The 22,997-nt window shown below is 41.0% G+C and overlaps 1 protein-coding gene across 1 annotated transcript; it reads right to left on the bottom strand.

The window, feature by feature from the left end:
- Nucleotides 1-2,334: 2,334 nt before the first annotated feature.
- Nucleotides 2,335-22,965, bottom strand: EXOG (exo/endonuclease G). Its single transcript, XM_083406704.1, has 6 exons — nt 22,554-22,965; nt 18,621-18,770; nt 16,979-17,118; nt 16,301-16,377; nt 15,234-15,348; nt 2,335-3,304 (listed from the first exon to the last, which is right to left on the bottom strand). Exons 1-6 carry the CDS (start codon nt 22,756-22,758, stop codon nt 2,843-2,845), a joined length of 1,149 nt encoding a protein of 382 aa, XP_083262830.1. The 5' UTR covers nt 22,759-22,965; the 3' UTR covers nt 2,335-2,842.
- Nucleotides 22,966-22,997: the final 32 nt, after the last annotated feature.

The raw sequence follows: 22,997 nt of genomic DNA, 5'->3' as shown, positions 1-22,997 counted from the left end.
CCCCAGAGTCGGTCACGACTGGACCTAATGGTCAGGGGTCCCTTTACCTTTACCATTAATGAACCATGCAGACCCTGAATGGGTGCCTTGACAAAGATGTACTGCCTTTTTGTACACTTATCAAAAAGCTGGAATTATCTGACGTGTCGGGGTGTTCCTCCCACACCCCCATGTTTATTTTTATTGCTTGCTCTTATACAGAGCTGCCAGTGGTTTCCCATCCAAAGGCCTGATCACATCAATAGCTTAGCTTCAACTATGCTGCTGTCATCAGGTACCCCCAGACTATTCACTGGGCCTAAGATGGTGTCCTTGTTTTTAAAATGCAATGAAAAGATGCCAAATACAGAGCCACCATAATTATAATCTGGCATGCATTTCTGTGGTACCTTTGCAGAAGACCTCTTTTCCTCTCTGTAGCTCCACAAGTCTTTTCTTTTCAGAAAACTACATTTATTTGCTTCATCTGGGTTTTCTGTAACCAAGAGCATTTTGGTTTAACGTTAATATCAGCTGCAAAAGGGATTTAAGGTGCCCCGCCCTGTTGGAAGCTTAAGACTCCAGAAGATCAGCCTTGTAGAATCATAGAATCATAGAGCTGGAAGAGACCACAAGGGCCACTCCTGACATATGGTTGTCAAGCCTCTGCTTAAAGACCTCCAAAGAAGGAGACTCCACCAGTCTGTGATTATGATTATGAAGATTGTGATTGTGATTATGAAGAAACAATGGCAGGATAAATATGGAAAATCATGTTTCAACTCTCATCTAATTACTAGAACTGTTTCCCCCATTTCAAAAACAGAGGTTTTTAGTTTTCAATGTCAGGGAACTTTAAGAGAGAGAGGAGAGAGAGCGCCTTCAGGCATTAAGTCTTCTATCTCCATTCTTCTGAATGTGGGTGAGTAACAAGGTACTGCAAGAGAAGCACCTCCACACAATACCTTCTTCCTCACTGCAGGTTCCTTTCTTCCCAGCCCAGTGCTAAGATGGGGAGGAAAATCCCATCCCACCCGCTGATTGACGGAAGTGCAGAGGGGAAGCTGTAGGTTTTCTTGTGTGTGTGCCGCATGCCTGTCCACATTGCATGTGCTGCTGTGACTATAGTGCAATGCCCACTTTGACTACACTCACTTTCACTTTGAGAATAAAAATGTCAGCCGTCCGTGTTCTAATAAAAAGCAGTTCCATGCTTTCCTATGCTTGTTTGCTGGTGTTGCTCCTTTGCTCTTTCTGGAAGAAACCCAAGTCCTTTATCATCTGAGAGCAACCTGTGTTATTATTGTTAGGCAATATTATTAAGAACGATACAAGGAAGTGTTCTTTCTGTGACTTCAAGTCATTGAAGTTTGTGAATTTTTTAATATCAAGGTAAGGCAGCCCCAGCAACATCTGCTGACTTTAATGAAGTGTTCCATGTTTGAACAGTCCAGCTTGCCTCCTTATATATCAGAATGAGATGGAAGAATTGTATTTTAAGGAAGGAAATTTAAATGGCCACGAAACAATACCATGTATGACCCTTACTCCTCCTAAATTTGAAGTTCTAGCTTAAACAAATCCTTTTTTAATTCTCTTGTGCAGTTTTTTATGGAATGGCGATAACAATTAGCATCCTCCTTCTGTAAAGTTTATCCATATATTTAACATGAAAAACACTAAGTGCCACGTATTGTACAATTTTAGCTAGATTAGATTGTGGTTCCTTTGTTAAATCTGGGCCCTTTCTCTTCATATACCAGACAAGAGTGGAAAATTTATACAAAGAAGGAAAATGTAGGCATGAAATGTAGGATTTGTAACTGGGTTATACTACTGAATAGTACTGGCATGTCAGTCAATTGACCACATATCATCAGCTGATAGCCAAAATTATCTGATCAGTCATATTGTTTAAAAAAATAAGGATCCCACTGTGTTGGCAGCTTACCATTTTTTATTCCATTATGGTGTCATTTGGTAGAAAGGGCAACAGCGAGGCTACTTGCACTCTAGCCCTATCACAGACAGGGGCAAACCTAGCAATGTAGCAAAGCTTCTCTTGCTGGCAACCTGAAATTATAGCAGGCTGTGTCCAAACACAAGCAGAGAAACACAAGCAGCCATTGGTGGCAAAGGTCACTGCCCAGAATTCAATCTTGCTTGTTACAGGAATCAAGGAGGAGGACCCTGTCAGTAGGAACTGGCTGTTTCCTCTATAAAGTTCTTGCGAGCATTTAGACTGCGAACTTAGCTGTCAAAAGAACCAGAGATGCTGGTTGAAGTAAAACACGTAACATTTTTCTCTAAGAAGGCTTTCCCCTGCGGTATGTAGAATAAAAGCAAGAATCAAAATCTTGGGGAAACATTTATTAAAAACTTGCTTGGGAACTGCCCCCCATCCCCCGGTTCTTGAATCGTCAGTTTATACAAATAGTCACTTACAAATGAATTTGTTCTTAAGAGGCATTTCTAGAGATTTAGATGAATGAAAACAAAGAAAAGGCTAAAAAAAAAATACAGCTGGCAAAGAATTATATAAATAATATAATACCATTTCTACAGCATCCTGTTAGAAAATGAAAGTTATATCTAGGAGAGGTCTACTTATATTCCCAAGATGACCATTTTCTATTTTTCTTGTATTCCAGAAGAGATTCAGAATAAAATTTACAACTGATGATGGATTTAGTAAAGGGCACAAACGAGTGACCTTAAGTCTCATTGCCAACCTGTGCCACAGGAGGTGTTTTAATTTCTCAGCAAAGTGCTGCACTTTCAGCATAGGCACACAACCAATGGGGAGGCTTGTCCAAGTTTTCTTCTTAGTAGTAGCAGAGTCTCTGTACAACAGTTCTTTATATTAACCAGATCTCCCTTCTCTAGCTTCCATTGATTTTTGCATTGCTAATTCCTCCTCCTTCTTTTTATAAACCTTTAAGAGATATTCATCGGGCTCAATTCCCTTTTCCTGTAATTCAGACATGATCTTTCTCAACCTTTCCAGTGTCCTTGCACTCTGCAACTTCCGAGTGGTGATGTACAGAGTGAACTCTTCCAAACTCATCAGCTTACAAGTATCAACCTCGCAGATATTTCTAACGTCTTTAGTTTTATTCACCTGTGGGAAGAAAACAAGGCCTGACATTCTCTCCAGGTCTTCAATACTAACTTGGAATTCCGGCAGCTGGTGGTCAAAGCCAATTGCGTCATTGGGTACCACGAAGGCCCCAAGTACCAAAGGATCTGTGGATGTTTCACTTCTTCGGGCCAGAATCACTTTGTAAAGATGCGAGGGTACAGCCACATCATCTTTTCCAATTACCTATCAGCAGAGCAGAGAGATTATATCACTCAAACTCATCAGAAAGGAGGCCATAATCCTCCCATATCTAGAACTAAAATTTTCTACATAATGTGCAGCTGCCAAACAGATTAAAAGGAACACCATACTGAAGACTCCACTACCCCAACATCAAACCAGCTGCAGTTCTCTCATGTAGAGCTGCCAAAATAAACTCAAGCTGATAATTGACAATGTTCCTATTCATGAAATACATAAATGAAATATGGTAAAAGGAAAATGTGACGACTACCTTCTATAGTTTATAAACCACAGACAAAGCCCATGGAATCTGTGAATAGTACAAGAGGCAATCAATATAACAGATTATTATAACAATGACATTGAAGTAATAGTACATAAGAATTTATTTGAAATGGTCTCCAACTGTAACACATGGAAATTAGGCACAATGTAGTCAAAAAAGCACTAAAAAGACAAAGAATATAAATTTCCTGTTGAAGAAGAATCTATTACAGAGTTCTTGGTGAGATCTCTCAAAAAGAAAAGATTTTGGAGAAAGACAGTAAAAAGCATCATAAATTCTCTGTGAAAGCATGTCTACCCTACACACAATCTGATTAAATAGCAGTGACCCTGCCTTCTTTTATGGTATCCTGGGAACAGATTAGCAGTCTCAATTATCAAGAACAAGAGGGACAAGTGACAAAATGTAGAGTTTTCAGTTCAGGGCCATCACCTTTTCCAAGATACTGTATTCCCTTTCCTTCTCCCCTGCCCTCCGTTTCCCACAGCCAGTCAGCATTTTGTGATCATTGAGCATGCTTTTTATTTTTACTTTATTTATACTTATGCATCATACGAACACTAAATAAAACAAGCAAATAATACCAAAACAGAAAAAATGCAAAGCCAGAAATACAAAAATACAAACATAATGACACACACATAGGTCACTGAGCACGTTCAGTCTTCTTTGGGCTGTTTTTTTAGGTGTGTGTGTCTCCCCTCCCTTTTTCTGGACTTCTGCAAACCTTGGGGTTCTCCTGAGTCTGCTGATACCTCACTCTTGTGCATGGATATAGCAGTTTTGACTAAATAGATATCAGCTTTCAGAGAATGTTTGCTATTAGTATAAATGATTCTTTGATCTTCTGGAAAGCTGACGAGTCTACTGTAGTTGGTTTTAGGGGAACCATGACAATGAAACCAGTTTAAAACTGGCTTATAGTGGTGCTGCCAAGCTTGGGGAAAACATTTTATCAGGACGGTTAAACAGATGCTGTATAAATCAACAATGATGTTTGTCTTTTCCCCACAGATTGTTTCAGAACACTGATTGCAAAAAATTCCTCTTGTACTCTATACAACTGATTTGCCATTAAACTGATCAAAATGAAGAGGTGCTAAATTTGCTGTGATTGCAGGAAAAGAAAATATTTACCAAAGATGGATGTCTTTCATTCATAACACACACAAGCTGTTTTCCAGGTCATAGCTGATTACTTAAAAACAAAATGGTTTTCGTATCAGTATGTCAGACTTAGGACCAACACATTCTGCTTCACATGCTATATAATATAGTCACATATATGAGAGCAGGTTTTCACCCAATGTATGGAACTTTTTTCACAACAGTAACTGCATGAAGACAGGACTGCATTTCTATTTGAAAGCTACTCTGGGAGTAAAAATGCTTTAAATAGGCACATAAAAGCACGCTGGAGCATGTATGCACATATCTGAGGGTAGAGCAAGGCCTGGGGGGAAAAACTGCTTCCATGTGACTAGAGGCTCCATGTTGAAAGTATGAAGTATATATTTGTGCAATATCAACCATCTCTGATGCTACAATCAGCAGTATCATGATCATGTTGGTGGTATCATCACTGAGGGCTGCCCAGCTGGCATTGAACTGTGACAAGGTCTTTTCAGTGGTAGCTCCCTGTTTGTGGAATGCCCACCTAGTGAGGTGTGTCTGCCTCCCTCATTACTGTATTGACTTTCAGAAGCAATTTGAAAACATTCCTGTTTAGCCAGGCATTTAATGGCTGAAAGGAACTATTCCTGGCAACCTTGAGATCTCTGGTTGAGATAATGGTTTTATTACAGTTTTCAGAATATTTTTAATATTCCAGTACTGTTCCAGTACCGATGTGTTTGCTGCCTTGGGCTCTTTTGGAAGGAACGTCAGGACATAAATAAATAAATGTATTTTTTAAAAATAAATAAATGTAAAGGGTGATATATGCTGGGAGGGAAGAAGAACATTGGCAATGGAGGATCGTCCCCGTGCTCAGTTGGAAGGATACGCTTGTTAAAAATTCTGGAATTCTCAAACTGATCTTCCTCCTCTTTCATTCTATTCCATGTAGTAAGTCTTGAGTGACACACACACACACACACACAGCACTCAGCTATGTAGATATAGTAGCTTTCTTGTTCTTTTCAAAGTTACAGAACCCGTTTTGTGAACAGCATGGAATCCTGGACTTCCACGGCTCATGAGAAAGAAGTGGGTGGTCTCTGCATGTAGGACCCGCTCGCCCATGAGGCGGAGTGAAGCAGCCTGCCTTGGGTGGTGATATCCTGCGCAGAAGTGCCCCCACAGGTGCTCCACCCACCACAGGTGGAGTTGTGCAACTACTGCTGCAACTTCCAATGAGATCTCACAAGATCTCTCCGGAAGCCGTTGCTGTGTGACCCCAGGAAGTGAGGCTTGGGGTGGGAGGCAGCATAGCACAGCACCTTCCTGTTTTGCCTCCAGTGGTGAAATGGAATGGACCGCCTCTGCCTTCATGCACAGAGCTCCGACATCCACAAGGATCCACCAGAGCCTCTGGAGCACAACAAAGTGGTTAAAGACTGTGTACTTCTATGCGATCAGCTATGGTAGTGCATTCTTATTTGTAATGGGAGGTAGCAGTATCTTGCACAGAAGTAGCGAAAATACCCATCAACTGACAGAGCAACAACAAGAACAAGAGACTAACTCCCACCACGTGAACGGCACTGCAAAAGACTTTTATGATTATAGTGCATTTTCGAGACAGGTAATGTGCATTGTTCCACATGATTGCTCAGCCCAAGGAAGCTGAAAAAATATCAGCATGTTCATAAGCTATGTCTTTGTAGTTTTGAAAGTAATGTCTTCATTCTGAGAAGCGGTTCAAGCATGGGACTCTGGATATTTTATGCCCGAGTGCCACCTAGTGGCTTTTTAGATGTAGGTGCTCGACTCAAGAGCTTGCACATCAATTTCCATAATTTAGATCCGACACACATTCCTCTCGCTGCTTGACTGAGACAGACAGAGAGCATATGCCCTTATGGTAAGTGAACAGAAAGCATCTGAAAACTATTCATGCACACATGTCTTCTTTGATTTGTGATCATCTATTCACATACAAGGGATGATGAGAGAGTCACCATTTGCATCTTCTGCTGCAGCAGCGACACAGTCTGGCCAGAGAACAGCAGTGGCCTTTTTACACTGTCAAAGACTTGCTGTGATTTAAAAGCTAGCACAAATAAAAACAAACCACAGTATTACATAGTGGAATTTGGTCCTCCCATCATGCTATCTAATTTACTGTTTCATTTGTACGATTTGTATCCAGCCTTTCATCATAAAATGGCAGGTGACAAAATACAAAAACAAACAAACATAAAAACAGCCTTTAAAAATAATACAACTTTAAAAATATGGAATCTGGTTTTGTATATAGATTGTTTATTTTAAATCATTTTTATACAACCTTTCCTTTTTTTTAAATAACCTCAAAGCATGACTCACACCTCACAGCGTAACTGAGGTGGTCTAGGAAGATACCATGGTTAATGGTATCAGAAACCGCTGAGACATCAAGCAAGAGCAACAATGTCACACAGACCCTGTCCCTCTTCTGGGTCATCCATTAGGACAACCAAGGCCCATTCCCTCCTGAAACTCGAATGGATCTAGAATGGGTCTAGATAATTGGTCTTCCTCCCACCTCAGAGTCCTGCAAATGGACTACTAAGTACCTTCCACAAAATGGGCACAGTAGCAACCAGATGGCGCTATCATTAGCACAAAGAGAGAATCCAAAAACACACAGTTCATAAGGAAATAGAGCAAGGCATTGCTTAGGGGGTGGGGGAAATAAGTGGTTTAATTCACAATATAATCACAGTTACAGGACATGTTGCTGAACCTCTATCAATTTTGTTCTGCTAACTTACTATATATAAATTTGTTGACACCACTGGGTTAGTTTGGAAGACTTCAGTATTGTGGGAGACCAATAGAGAGTGGCTGGCCACCACACTGTTCTGATTTTGCTGAGACTGGTATAAAAAGGAACAGCTAGCAGAGGCATACCTTTATGTCAGATCTATCTAACACTATTACCTCTACCCAAGTTGATTTAAGATAAGGTGACACCTAGGCTTTCAACAAAGTCTCCTTGCTAGTTGATTCCAGGATGGCATGTCTGTTCCATCAGTGAAGCTTTGTCCTGGGCTGACCAGAAATGCTCTCTCCTGAAGACAGGAGGGACCAGCCACACCAAATGTGTACAGTAAGCCACCATTGTTCAGTTATGATCATCTGTTGTAGTTAAAACCTTTTGGGACCAGCAACAATATTTATTGCAACAGGACCTTGTGAGTGATTTATTCAAAGCTGGGAAAAATGAGCTACTTTGTTGTTTTTGTCTATGCTTAACCCACATAAATGCCCCAAATTCACCAGCCACTGCTAAATCATATTTTATGAGATCCTGTGGCTGAGAAAACTGTATTTCTGGGGCACTCACAATGAGGGGTGCTAGCCCCATCACCTGCTATTAGCATGTCAGGGCTTTGTTCCAACCTTAGTACGAGGAAACTCTTCCCATTTTGCAGCCCACCCAAAGAAAGCAGCTACAACAGGTCACTAAAGAGAATGCCAGTCTGCTATGACAGGTAAGTGTGCAAAGCGAATGATTACAACACATGAAAAAAAGCAATGTGTCTGCATTTCACTACCAGTATCAATTACTGAAAGTATACCTGGAACAATGGTCCAGTGTAATAGCTTCTCTCGGTTTCGTACTGCTGCAGAAATCTGGGTCTCATGACTTTGAATCGTTTGATGGTGTGTTTCAGCTCGAATATTGGTCAAAATTTCTAACTTCACTAGACACCTACCACATTATTCATTGGTCTGAATGTCAGGTACCATTGTCCCTTCTATTCTACCCTAGTAAAGGTAAAGGGACCCCTGACCATTAGGTCCAGTCGCGGACGACTCTGGGGTTGCGGCGCTTTATTGGCCAAGGGAGCCCGCGTACAGCTTCCAGGTCATATGACCAGCATGACTAAGCCACTTCTGGCGAACCAGAGCAACGCACGGAAACGCCGTTTACCTTCCCGCCGGAGCGGTACCTATTTATCTACCTGCACTTTGATGTGCTTTCGAACTGCTAGGTTGGCAGGAGCAGGGACCAAACAACGGGAGCTCACCCCGTCACAGGGATTCGAACCGCCGACCTTCTGATCGGCAAGTCCTAGGCTCTGTGGTTTAACCCACAGCGTCACCCACATCCCTTTTCTATTCTACCCTACCTGGGAGCAAAAATAAATTACCCCAAACAAACTGTGTTCACAGTGGCTACTGCACAACCCTGAAACTGGCATCAGTAGACAACCTGACCCAAACCCAAATCTGAACATCTTGTAGGTGTCACAAAAACATTTATTTGAACTTAGCATTTGGTGGTGGGAATAAATGCTGGCGATATGATGGGGTTTTAACATTCAAGGCATAATCCAAATAAAAGTTGGTGTGCAGTTAAGTAATTATAGTGCAATCCTATGTTTAGTCATGATTATGTTGAGGTATATGGGCCATAGCTCAGTGATAGAGCATCTCCAGGTCTCAAGATTCAATCCCTGGTATCTCCAGGTAGAGCAAGGGAAGACTTAACCTCTGCAACCCTACCACTAGACAGCATAGACAAAACAAACAAACAAAAACAGCTAGATGGACCAATGGTATGACTCAGTATAAGGCAGCTTCCTGTGTTCTCAAGGAGATCAGAGCAATGTAACTGTGCTGGATTGCACAGTTAAGACCCATTTATTTCAATGGAATTTAGGCACTGACTAGGACTGAAAATCAATTGAATAATCATCTGCCTTTGAAACTATTTATTGATTACATTTAGATAAATCAGCATATTACCCAATGTCAATGTTTTTTTGAAATACCGAAAGTAAAATAACTTTTCATAGATCATAGAATCATAGAGTTGGAAGGAACCCATCTAGGCCAACCGCCTGCAATGCGGGAATATGCAGCTGTCCCATATGGGGATCAAACCTGCAACCTTGACATTATTTTAATATTTGATAAACAAAAACTACTTCTAATTGTCAGAAAGAAACACCACCTTTAACATCTTATTGTAATTTTCCAAACAAAATTAGTATTTAAAAAGCAAAACTAGTCTAAATTTGCTGTCCTATGAATTATGTGACCTTTGATTAATCAACTACAACTTCCATTGACTAATTTACCAGTTATACTGTAGCCCTATTTATGCTTCACTTTTTAAATTGTAAGTGGTATCTCTGGGAGTATGTGAGCTAACATCACATCTTCCATTTACAAAATGTGGGTTTTGTACGGCACAAAACTGGCCTCATTTTTATGAGACAGAGAATACATAAAACTCTCTAAAAGTATCAAGTTTTCCAAAACAAAAATCCAAATGGGTCATAGAGGCAAGTAGTGCTTCATGCTTCCAGAAAGTCACTGAAAAACCCACCACTTAAAACTTAGAAGAAAAATGCATTTTCACCCAGCCTTTCCCTTAAGTTGGTAATATGAAGCATAACAGTAGAACTTTGCCTGCCAACTGTTCCCCAGACCAAGCGTTCTTTTAGCAACGTATATAAACAGCTATCATATAGGCCTTCTCCAGCTGTAGCAGAGAAAGTGACCTGAAGAAACTATTAGAGAAATACACCTTTAAAAAAAGATACTTGCTCTGTTGGCAACATAAACAGGCAGAGTGTAAGAAGAAATATATCAAGATCTTTGTGAGTCAGTGCCCTCTAGTGAGTGGGCAATGCAATGCCGCCACTGTAAACAAAATTAGTGGATATCACTGGACCTTTGCCTCAGAGATGGCAATTACCTGAGATTTCTGCAGGGTACGGTCAATAGAAATCAAATTTCATCAAGACTTAGCTGCCAGCACACATTATCCACCGCTGCACACTTCGCCTTGCATCAGAGGCAATGTTGTCAGATGCATTAAAACAACATCCACAGAAACTCTGTGTGCCCCAGTGACCCTTTCCTTCCCGAATGTACTTCAGAATCCTTGAAATCTTGGTGGAACTCTGTAGGCTCAGAAAAATAACCTTATTCCACCTCATCCACAAACTATGTCGTTCCGCTCCAGGCAAGGCTGCGCCACAAGAACTGCCATACCAAATCAGGCTAAAGAGCCATCTAGCCAAGTCCTCTGCCTCTAATGGCGGCCAGCCAGGTGCTTCAGGGGAGCTCACACGCATGATGGAGATAGCAATCCCCTGTAAGCCTACTACCCCTATGAGTGATCTAATCCATTTTTAAAGCTGCTGGTGCTACAGGCCATCAAAACATTCTGTGGCAGTGATGACCACCACAGATGTGGACATACCGCCACACTGGTCTGCCCTGAATCAAATTTTAGTCAAGTTCATTGGATGACCTTAGAATTGTAGCCTTTTAGAAACACATAAATCAGAGGAATTATCTTAACTTTCAAAGTGAGCCACAGACAACATTACCGATACTCATTTTTTAATCAGCTATGTAGGACCAGAATAACGATAAGGTGGGGTCCAAAAATTCATTTAACGGCAATATAATTGTGCGGTGATTACTAGACACACTATCCTTCTTGTTTCTTGCTTAATCAGCTATCTAACACCAGAATAACGAGAAGGTGGGGTCCAAAAAAATCGTTTAACTGCAATATAAGTGTGCAGTGATTTCTAGACACACTATCCTCCTTGTTTCAGAATAAGCCTGTGGCTTCCTTGGGCACAGCGTCTCCAATGAAGTGTTTGGTTTTCCCAAGCTGTTACTTGAGCGATGACACTGACCATTAAATATCTTCCTGGAGATAACATTATTCTAACAGATATCACCTCGGGCCTGGCCCGTTCACTCGAGCTTTATTATAAACATCCTTTACAGAAGGGAACTAACATTGGTGCTGCGAAGAATTCGCTTCTTCATTAGATTTATTTTTCTGGTTACAATTGTCTTAAAACAATATGAAGTGTCCACTACTCCATTACTCTCTGGATTACTGTTGTTATTGGGTGCTTTTTACTGCTTTTGTCCTTTTTACCCAGCTTTTCAGAAGGCTCTATCAGGAGGAGACTTCAGGGAGCTCCAAGTTAACATGAAGTGAAACCTAGACTCCGAAGGGGCTTCTGCTTGATGTTACTTCAGTATTTACTCCCGCTTTGGTCATATGTACTGAAATAGCAAAACCATGAAAGCCAATGAAATATAGGACATCTCTCTTGACCTGGATATGATTGAATCCTTTTGTGTCCCCCTAAAAGGTGTAGACAGTACCACTAGGCAGCAACAAATGTATTGTGTCCTGCCTTCATTGTTTAAGGTAATTGTCCTTGAAATTAATGAGAAAATGATAACATATTCTTAGGAGATATTATTAGCATTCATATTAATTCTGCATCCCTCCTTCAGACATTGTTATTCTTTTGGAAGGGTGTTTATCATTCCAATCTTGTGTATTAAATAGAAAATCTGCCTACTGTGTCTATCACACTCTCTTGTTCCCCATCAGCATATAATTTATTTTTTTAAAGCATACAAAATTCCTTAGCAAAATTATGAGTTGGTACTGTTAGTGATACACTTATTTATTTTCTCATAATGCTATAAAAGCTACTAGTAATACAGGCTTGCTTTTTGTAAAGTCATCCCCCCAAATGTACAGAATATTTGCAGAGAAAATGCCAGTAATTCTTGAGAAATCATAGAATTGTAGTCTGAAGGGTCTGCGAGGGTCATCTAGTCCTACCATCTACAATGCAGGAATCTCAGCTAAAGCATCCATGACAGATGGCCATTCAACCTCTGCTTAAAAACCTCCATGGAAGGAGATTCCGCCACCTCCCGAGGGAGTCTGTTCCACTGTCGAACAGCTCTTACTATCAGAAAGTTCTTGTTTAGTCGGAATCTCCTTTCTTCTAACAAGTATCTATCTTCTAAACTCTTTCTTAGAAAAAATTATATTAAGTTCTTCCAAAAAACCCTCAGTGAAAACAGCTGCTCAAAGTTCTTTAAAAACAACTGTTTATGACAGACAGACAGAAAAAAGTTCTTTTTTTATTTAAAAAAAACCTTGTCATTAAAATTAAAAATATTTGATAAAAGCCCACAACTGCTTGCTAAGGCTGGCAGGGGGAAGGGTTTGTCCCCAGTGTTGTACGCAAATCTTTTTCAGATCAATAATTAGTAAAGTATGATTCCACAGCATCCCGAGAAATCCATCAAAGAAGCATAATGGTTCCAAATGTAGATGATCTGACCTTCCTCAGAATGATAAATCCGGAGGTTTCATACAGGAGGTTTGTAAGACCCATTATCCACATGCTATTCACATTTTTAAAATAAAGTGAACAGAATAATTCAACATCATTAACCATGAAAGGCAAACATAACTGAATAGCTATAATTGAATAACAAGGCAGACATTAATTAATGTGTATGCTTAATCAGCTAATTCACAAGCCATTTAGATTTAAGGCTTTGTAGTTGGAAAATCCCCTCCTAAAGTGTAAGGGCAGTTCTGTAAGAGAATGACCTGCCTAGAGGGCTTGTATAAATTCCCTTCTTTATTTGGCTTGTTTCATCCACTTTTAAATCTGTTGGGGGAGGCAATCCAGGGCATTCTCCAACTCAGGGAAAAAAACTAGGGATCTGATCCATGCTTATTTAAAACAAATCCAAGCCAGAAAGCCATTTTTTGGGTGGCAAATGCTTCCTCAGGCAGTTGGCACTGATACATTAACACATCAGCAAGAGCCTCTGAACAGCTCTCATAAACAGTGGGCTGCATCCAAGCAACAGATTCACAAAGTAAACCTGATAAAAATCATCTTATAATGTTTTTAATATGCCAAAAGTCAACATGAGAAATAATCCCTCTGAACATCTTGCTTTCTGGTGGATGTGTTTCATGGCAGAAGTAACCCTGAGTCCTGTAGGACTCAAGAAACTGTGTATAGCTGGTGTGGGGAACCTTTAGCCCCACAGATGTTGTTGAACTATGACTCCCATCATCATGATAACTGTGCTTGCTGGGTGTTGTAGTTCAGTAACATTTGGAGTGCCAAAAGTTCCTCACACCTGGTGTATAGAGATGCCGCCTAATATGGTTTCTCACAGCCGCACTGTATTTATTCATTTGTGAGAGTAATACTATTTACAGTCTTGTTTGCAAAAGAATTCATATTTTTGCTAAACATATTCCATTTTATTCGTAATTTATCTAGTCATTCTCTTTGTTTAAATTAAACATAGGTTAAAAATAAAAGATCCAAGTCCATATACTTCAGCAATGAAATCCCCTCAAATAAGAGACTTTCAATGAAATATAAAGCACATATAAGGGGGGAAATCCAGAGTCTGGGAATTATGGGTGACAAAATTATAAATTTTGCCTTTAATATGGGTTCAATCTGAGTGAAATGTAGGAGGAAAAATGATTGCAAAAAGACACATTTAGAAACAAAGATCTGCTAGCAGACAAAAGTCCCTAAACTGACATTCTCCAGAGAACAGCAGTATATAAAGCAAGATGCTGTCATTTTGATTTGCTCTGGACGAAGATGGAAAACCTGCTCCTGCCTCTCCAGTGACACAGAAGAGATTCTTCCTGTTGGCATTCTCTTTTACGTTTTCAGACATACATTTATATTCTGCAAATGTGTCTCCCAAATATCAAGTGTGGTCATCAATCTGTATTTGCAACAAATGCTTCACCAAGGCAGACAAAACGATGGCAAAGACCTTGAGACACACCAAATTCAGCCAACAGATAGCAGCAGCTTCAGATTAATTTATTTGGTAATGAGAAGTAAGGAGTAACATAACCCAAGCAAGGAGCAATGCCGTAAGCAATACTTTGGGACTTCCTCTCTTTGCTTAAGAGATCTAAAAATAATCACATGTCCATAAGGGCAAAACAAAAACACAAAAACAATAGTATAAAGCCATTAATTTAATAGTTAACTTTAAACAGTGCACAGCCACTGGCTGAAAACAATTTAAGTGATCTTGAAGAGGATATTTCTATAAACCAGAACTAAAATTATTAATCTATGCATGTTTGTTTGTTTTTTTAATGTAAAGCGTATTTTAATCTCGTATTTCTAGAATTCACAACATTACTTGCATCATATTAAGCAAGTCACAGAACTTCACTTTTCTGGATGCATAATTTTGATTTGTTTCACACACAGTAAGCACATCTCTGTTAAAAATCCACCACTTGATTCCTAGTATCTACTGCCTGCAGAGATGGCGTGCACTGCATTGCCTCTTACTGTTCTTACTCGGTTCTGTTTGCTGCCCACAAATTGTCACTACTCCTTCCTCACAATACGTGACTTAAAATTTGCTACTTGGGCCACTGGACCTATTCTATGCATGTGATCCCATATTTATATTCATCAGCTGAGACCACAAAGCAAATTCAAAAGGACTACTCAACAGTATAAGGCCTCAAATCGCGCAACCTTACCACCGGTTGTTATTACCTTTCTCACACATGCAGTTCCAAGGCTGCATCCAGTTCAACTCCTAAGAAAACCTGCATGGCAGAAAACCCCCAACAAAATCAAAGAGGACTTTGTTCCAATTATATGGCTAGATTCAATAGCTTACCTGATACACAACCCTTTTTTTCCCATCATCATCCATCTGAGGTAATGTCAAAGGTCCAGAAACAATCCAGACATCTTCAAATCTGTCAGTCAGTTCCCGGCAATACATTTCTAGCCTGAAATTAAGCCAAAATAGTTTAAAGATATGGACTAGCCTAGGGCTGGTGAATTCCAAACGTACCTAGAACAGAGAAGGGCAGTGGGGCATTTTAGGGATGGGATAACATTTCCCAAGCTAAATATATTACGTAAGCATGATGAGCAAATGTGAGCTTTAATCTTCAGTTTATTCCTATATGGCGCTTTAGCTCGGCAACCAGATCACAAATCAGGTCTCTGCCTTGTTTGCTTCCATTCATATGTATCTTTGCACATGCTTGTGTTATTGTTTGGTCTGTACCTTGGGGAAGCTATTAGTGGAAATGCTTTGTTTCCAGCATGCTGAGTCAATACTTTAAAAAGCCAATACTTTATTTGCACCTTTTATATTCAAGCTGATTGGTAGAAAGTGCTTTGTTTCCAACATGCTCAGCAAGTAGGGGTCAGAGTGTATCTGTTTACAATGAGTAGTAGGCAGAGACCCATTCCTGGACTCACCCACGTTAGTAGCTACCAAATTAACAGAAACCATTATCATACTGTTTTCCCTGCTTGAAGCGAGCTAATTCTATTTCTGTGCTAGTGTGTGTCTAATTAATTGAATTCCATTCCATTCCATTGGATTTGTAGGCTTTAAAATGCCGTGCACTGTATGCCTTCAGGAAGAGAAATATTATAAATCTCAATAAATAAATATATGAACCCTGGACTAAGGCTTAATACGCCTGCCACTTGCCCTGGGCAGCACTTCTCTCTTTGCATAAACAGACTATAGGAGCTTTCTGGCTAGATCACCAGAATGCTAATATGTGTGCTCCTCCCCAGAGAAAGCTACATAGTTTCTCTAGTTTATTTCTTCAATTTTGGTGCTTCTTCCCTTGCCTCCCTTTCTCCAGGTTAGGCTGACACATTATTAAAATGTTTAAAATAAATTTTACCTTGAATTTAGTTAATCTAGTAGCAATTTACCTATTCCAGAATCCAGCATTATTCTGATAGTTCTGGGGTACAATGTTGGATAGATAAAATGTTTCTGCCATAGCCTTCTGTAAGAAAAAAGAATTGTAAACTAAATTTTGGATTGATACCTAGACCTACTTAAAGGCTCAGAATGAAACAGAATAAAGCAGTCATTTGTCAACGTTTATCTCTTTCAGCAAGAACCACTAAGAAGAACATTCTAATACATTTACACACAGAACAACAGTGCCCCAACATCATTCTGTTACATGATATATTACATTTCAAAACCGGTGCCTTCAAATTCAATCTGCTGTTTAAATTACCCACTTCCCCCTGGTCACTACGGCTAGCACAGTCTTCCCCAAATTGTTGGTCTCCAGATGTTCTGGAATACCTCTCACCATCTCTAATCAATGGCCATATTAGCTGGGGCTAATGTGAGTTGTAATCTAAAATGTCAGTTGGGTGCCAAACTGGAGAAGGCTGGGTTAGCAATATTTTCCAGTTCTCTCAAAGCACTTTCACAGCTCTGTCATTGATTTTAGGAACCATGGATTCTGTTCCAGTCCCATGTTTAAACCACTGCCTAATTCTGCTGAAAACATGATGTACAAATTGGTTTTTAATGTTCTTTCCCCTCCCCTTCAAAGAAACAACAAGCCAAGAATTAAGTAGCAGTCCTACTGGTGAATATTTGTTATCCCCAGCTGGTGCCATATGGCCTCGTGACCAGCCACTCCCAATGTAGTCTTCATTCAAGGCAGTAAATATTGGAGGGATGCTAGGATCCGGTCTAAATTTGCAATGTTTTCTGTCTGCATTGCCTGAGGAACAAAAAAAAGTTGTTCAGCAAAACTTTTCTTTTTTTAAAAAAACAAAAACTAAACTAAATGCAACTGAGAAAACTGCAAAATAAACAGCAATCCTAAACAATATCCTAGAATACAGTCCGTTCACATGGAGCACTGAGAAGGCTTATTGATCTCCATTATTATCCTGCGTGAGCTGGCAGTGTGCATTCAAGACTCCCATGAAACTCTGCATTGCAAGGAAAAACCAGTAGGTGAGCTGTCTTTCAGGGAAGATTGTCCTCTATTACTGATGTTTCTCACCGAGAAATCTGGTAAGCCTCAGAGGAGTTCTCTACTCCTACACACATCATGTGCACTTTGCCAATCACCCTACATTGCCTGCAGAGATCCACATGTTTAAGGGTCACAAAGGGAAGAGGATGTAGAAAGGGCAAGAATCACATGGAAATGAAAGCCTTCATTGATTGAACAAGCCCGTATCAATGATAAACAAAAAGAAGGGGTTATTTAACACTGACTAAAATGCCTACAAGCTTGCACCAAAATTAGTAGACATCCATAGGATGTGCTCTAAATAATAATAATAATAATAATAATAATAATAATAATAATAATAATAAAATTTATTTATACCCCGCCCTCCCCAGCCAAGACCGGGGTCAGGGTGGCTAACAACCAATAATAAAAACAAGTTGATTAAAATACAATTTAAAAAACAAGATTAAAATACAACATTAAAACATTAGGATGCAGCCTCTTCACAGGAGGAGAAAGGAAAAAGAAAGAGGGGGAGGGAATCACACTGATTCTAAGCCAAAGGCCAGGCGGAATAACTCCATCTTACAGGCCCTGCGGAAAGAAATCAGATCCCGCAGGGCCCTGGTCTCATGAGATAGAGCGTTCCACCAGGCCCAGGTGTTGAGAAGACCCTGGCTCTGGTTGAGGCTAATCTAACTTCCTTAGGGCCTGGGACCTCTAGGGTGTTGCTCTTTATGGACCTTAAGGTCCTCTTAAATTCCACAGACATCCACTAACTATCTTGCACCTACTGTATCAATTTGAAGCCTCACCCATAGTTGAAAATATTATTTCTGGGCTAGCAAGAAGCACCTTCATGCTCACATATGCTTTCTTCAGTATCTATAAATTTTGGCTGAATTTGGCTTCTAGCTGGCAGTGAGGTTCAGTTTTCTCATGCCTTGATCCATGGAGGCAAAGCATCCCTCTTTTGTACCTGCTGCCCATCCACCTCTGCCAACCACATCTATGAAATCTTGTGCTCTTTACAAGACTGAGATTGTTGCCTATTGAAAGCATGTGTATGTGGACAACATAATTTACCCACCTGACAGAAGAATCCTATGCATTTTTTACTCAGAAGCTCCACTATGCTCAATGAGGCTTACCCTCAAACAAAGGTCCTATTACTCATGCACAGCCAGTGAACGGCTTCTAATCCACAAGTAATAAATTAATTACAAGCAATGAACAAATGCACACAAGAGTTCACTTACCCAAAGTCTTATGTTTGGAAATATGTTCAATCACCCATCTGGGCACTCGTTTTGCCTGATCATAAGATAATGCATGATTGGTGTAATGTCTGATCTGCGTTCCAGCTGCAGGAAATCCATACTTTTCCAACACAGTCTCTGTTATGGGTTCTAAGAGAGAAATAAAGAGTTTTAAGGCCAGAACATGTGGGGTTTGTTTTCTCCCACTGAAGAGTAGCCAGAAAGGCATCAAATGCCCAAGAACCCCATTAACAACTGAGAATTTACCCAAGACTTACAAAACCCTTTTCATTTCTGGTAGTTTCAAGTGTATGAGGCTAAGCTTTCTTTCCATGCAAAGCACCACATACATGGATGGTGCCAATATTACTGCAATGTGCTCTATGTAGGGGTACCCTTGGGCCAGGTTGGGATGCTCCAGTTGGTACAAAATGCTGCAGCTTGACTGCTGATGGAGCCAGACTGCTGCCAGCAAGTAACACCAATGATTATGAGCTTGTACTAGCTACCCTTATGTTACTGGGCCAAGTTCAAGTTTCTTGTATCAATTTTTTAAGGCCATTAACAACTGGGATCCAGAGTACCTTCAGGGTTGCCTGGCTTCTCAATTGCCTGATCACTAAGACCATTAAGGAAGTCTCTGTTAGTTGTCCCTCATAGCTCAGACTCATGGATTGTATCCACCAGGAACTATGCATTCAGTACAATCAACTGATTCAGTGGAACTAATGATTAAAAGGGACGCGGGTGGAGCTGTGGGTAAAAGCCTCAGCGCCTAGGACTTGCCGATCGAAAGGTCGGAGGTTCGAATCCCCGCGGCGGGGTGCGCTCCCGTCGCTCGGTCCCAGCGCCTGCCAACCTAGCAGTTCGAAAGCACCCCCTGGTGCAAGTAGATAAATAGGGACCGCTTACTAGCGGGAAGGTAAACGGCGGTCCGTGTGCTGCGCTGGCTCGCCAGATGCAGCTTGTCACGCTGGCCACGTGACCCGGAAGTGTCTGCGGACAGCGCTGGCTCCAGGCCTATAGAGTGAGATGAGCGCACAACCCTAGAGTCTGGCAAGACTGGCCCGTACGGGCAGGGGTACCTTTACCTTTACCTAATGATTAAAAATACACCAGTTTTAATCCTCACAACAACCATGTGAGGTAGGTTATGCTGAGAGAAAAGTGAAATCACTAGCCCATGACCACCCAGTGAGCTTCCTGCCTGGTCACTGTGATAATCTAATTGTCGTTAATATTATTTTATTATATTTCCGTACCACCCTTTGTCTGAAGATCATAGGGCAGTTTATAATATAAAAACACAAAAATATATACCATAATAACAAAAGCCTAAACCTCAATTGAAATGGATTAAAAAATCAGTTTCTTCCAAGAGCACCAGGATTTGGTCTGCAATCACCCCCGTTCAAGAACCTTTCCCAAGAAGGCCCTCCTAACAGTGTGGTAAGTTCTAGTGATCCATCTTGATTACCCAACGCAGAGCCTTTAATGTAGTGGGTCCTACTACAGTGGTAACTCAGGTTAAGTACTTAATTCATTCCGGAGGTCCGTTCTTAACCTGAAACTGCTCTTAACCTGAAGCACCACTTTAGCTAATGGGGCCTCCCGCTGCCACCGTGCCGCTGGAGCACGATTTCTGTTCTCATCCTGAAGCAAAGTTCTTAACCTGAAGCACTATTTCTGGGTTAGCGGAGTCTGTAACCTGAAGTATATGTAACCTGAGGTATCACTGTATCTGGAACAACTTTGCCCTGGAAATAAGGCATGCACTAAGTATTGCACCATGTGCTTTCAACACCTGCTAAAAGCTTTAATTTTTACCCAGGCCTTCCCAGATTAGTCTGCAGGCGACGATTTATAGTATACTATGTTGGTTTGTGTTATTTTATTATGTACTATTGTTCTGAATTGTTGTGCAATGTTTTGTGGTTTTCAAAATGTTGAATGGTTTATACATGTTTCAAAATAAAATAAATAATAAATAATAATAGTTGAAGTGGAAATTGAACCTGGGCCTCCCTAGTTCAAGGCTGATATTCTAACCAGTACACCACGCCGGCTTATCCAGAGGCATGTGGTGGCTACTGATGGAAGCAGAATTATGGGCTGGATTGACTTTTGGTCTGATGTGTTCTAACAGCAGAGGAGTCCTGCCACAAAAAGAGATAGGACCAACCCAAGCATCACCCAACAACAGAGAATTTGAAAGGGAGGTTGATGAGAGCCTACTTCACTTATCACAAAATTAAAAACTTTCTATCCTTTCAAAACACAAAACATTTTAAAATGTTGAGGGGTTGAGAAGTGATGTGGGCTTATTGTGTACTTGTAACCTTTCGCCCACCACTTCAGATTGATTTTTTGATAACAGTTATACAAATACACTTAAAGCCACCATAAAATGAAAAATATGTCATTGCTAGCAATTTACTGCTGGTGTGATACAGCCAGACAAAACCACTTTCTCAATACAGTGCTGATTGATTTTCAATGTATACAGGGAGAAAAGTGGCAGATGTTATTTTTAATTCAGTTTATATTTAACAATTCAGGAACAAACCACAGGTTGTTTGGTTCGATTTTTGTGCCATGGTAAAAAAAAACCCAGTTGTTTGCATTAAAAAACATACTACTTTTGCAGAAACAAAAGCGAACAAATGTTTAAAAACAACTTATTTCAACATAAATTGTTATAAACAGAAAGCAATAGATAAAAGAAACCAATACTTTGTTCTCTTGTGTGCAATTTTTTCAGACCATGCTGTAAAATGTAACTAGCATGACTCCTAAGGGCCTAAAATGCCATATTAATAAAAGGCAAATTCACTGTAAATTTGTGCAATACTTTTTTTCTTTAGAAATCGCTAACAGGGTTTTAGTGGCTAGAGAGGGAAATTTTTAACTAAAGATGGATAGATAAGAATGGGAGACCACCAGGAGTCCCATTTAAAGGTTGAATCTAAATAAACTGATTTTTTTCTCTTTAAAAAAAGATATTTAAGTGTTGAAGAGAAATGTAAGCATTTGAGGAAATGTGAACATTTCATTTTCAACTGCTGGCCACTGTAGAAAACAGTATGCTGGGCTAAATGAGCCCTTGGTCTGATCTTGGGGAAGAGTGATAATCAGCTCAGTCACACAGGGTTTCCAAAACTTGGGTCGCCAGCTGTTTTGGACTACAACTCCCATCATCCCTAGCTGGCAGAACCAGTGGTCAAGGATAATGAAAACTGTAGTCCAAAAAGCAGGTGGAGACCCACATTTTGGAAAGCCTGGTAGAAGACAAGCTGTCTCCAGGATATTCCTGGTTCAGTTCCCAATGGCATCTGCCTGAAACCCTGGGGAGCCTCTGCCAGTCCGTGTAGGCAATACTGAACTGGATGGCGCAAGAGTCCCGATTCAGTGCAAGGCACCTTCCCATATTCCTATTTAATTTGAAACTGCGCCAGATCAACAATAAGGTAAAAGGTAAGCACCAGGAAAACACGGAAAAAGCTGGAGAAAAATCAACAGCAAAAACATCATGAACAACACCTGAAGTTTTTTTTTAACATGGCGCTCAAATGCTACCCAAACAGGTGCCCGGCGGGAAAACTCAGAAAACTCTTCAAATTATCCCGAAACTGTCGAAATTGCGTATCCCAGAGAAATCCTTTTATTACCAAAAAGAAAAAGATGTAAGCATTATATCAGCAATATTCCTCCCCGGTTTCCTTTTTTTATATGATGCTCTTGAATGGAAAGCTCTGTGGGCGCAGACCCGCCGCTGACTGAGGGCTGCCTGCTGTATAGCAGGCCCCACTTTCCCCCTCAGCCGCGCGTCGCCAACGGGCGCCCTCAGCCATCGCTCCGGCCGCCGTGGCCGGAGAGCCGCGCTCCCGCCAGCGAGCCGGGTCGGCAGTTGCGCCTGCGCACTCGCTCGCTTACCCTCCTGAGGCGGCGGCAGCGGCGGTTGCTGTTTTGCCGAGGTGGCGGCGACCACGGAGCTCTGCAGGGCCGCGGGTGGGAGACGGGGCTCCCCGAGGAGTTTGCGGGCAGCCAGCGCAGAGGCCGCGGCTCCCAGCGCCGCCCCGCACACGAAGCCGCCGAAGAAGCGGCTCCAGGCGAGGCGGGCGCCCAGCGACCCGGCCATGATAGCGGGCCTGAGGGAGGAGCCTTTCCGCCTCCGCCTCAGTCCGCCTCTCTTTGCTCCGCCTCGTGAGGGGAGGAAAAAGGGCGCGAAAGCCAAGCTCGACGCCGCCCTGCTTTCCTGAAGCAGGGCAAAAATCTGCTATCCTCACTTGTACAATTAATTACTCGTGAGACGGGTTGAAGAAAGAGTCCATAAACTTATTTACTACAGTAAAATGTCGTCCCCCCAAGGAAACACCT

Source organism: Podarcis tiliguerta (assembly GCF_965153285.1).
Source record: "Podarcis tiliguerta genome assembly, chromosome: 12".
Taxonomy (NCBI): Eukaryota; Metazoa; Chordata; class Lepidosauria; order Squamata; family Lacertidae; genus Podarcis; species Podarcis tiliguerta.
The sequence above is the reverse complement of the archived record's forward strand: the minus strand, read 5'-3'. Positions and strand labels throughout refer to the sequence as shown.

What these genes read in the sequence shown, in the direction of transcription:
- EXOG (XM_083406704.1), bottom strand. Translation starts at nt 22,758, where the DNA reads ATGGCCGGGTCGCTGGGCGCCCGCCTCGCCTGGAGCCGCTTCTTCGGC. An exon ending in GCTGCCGCCGCCTCAGGAGG is followed by an intron (nt 18,771 to 22,553) that starts GTAAGCGAGCGA and finishes TTTCTCTCTTAG; the next exon opens with AACCCATAACAGAGACTGTG. An exon ending in AAAAAAGGGTTGTGTATCAG is followed by an intron (nt 3,305 to 15,233) that starts GTAAGCTATTGA and finishes CTCTGCTGATAG; the next exon opens with GTAATTGGAAAAGATGATGT.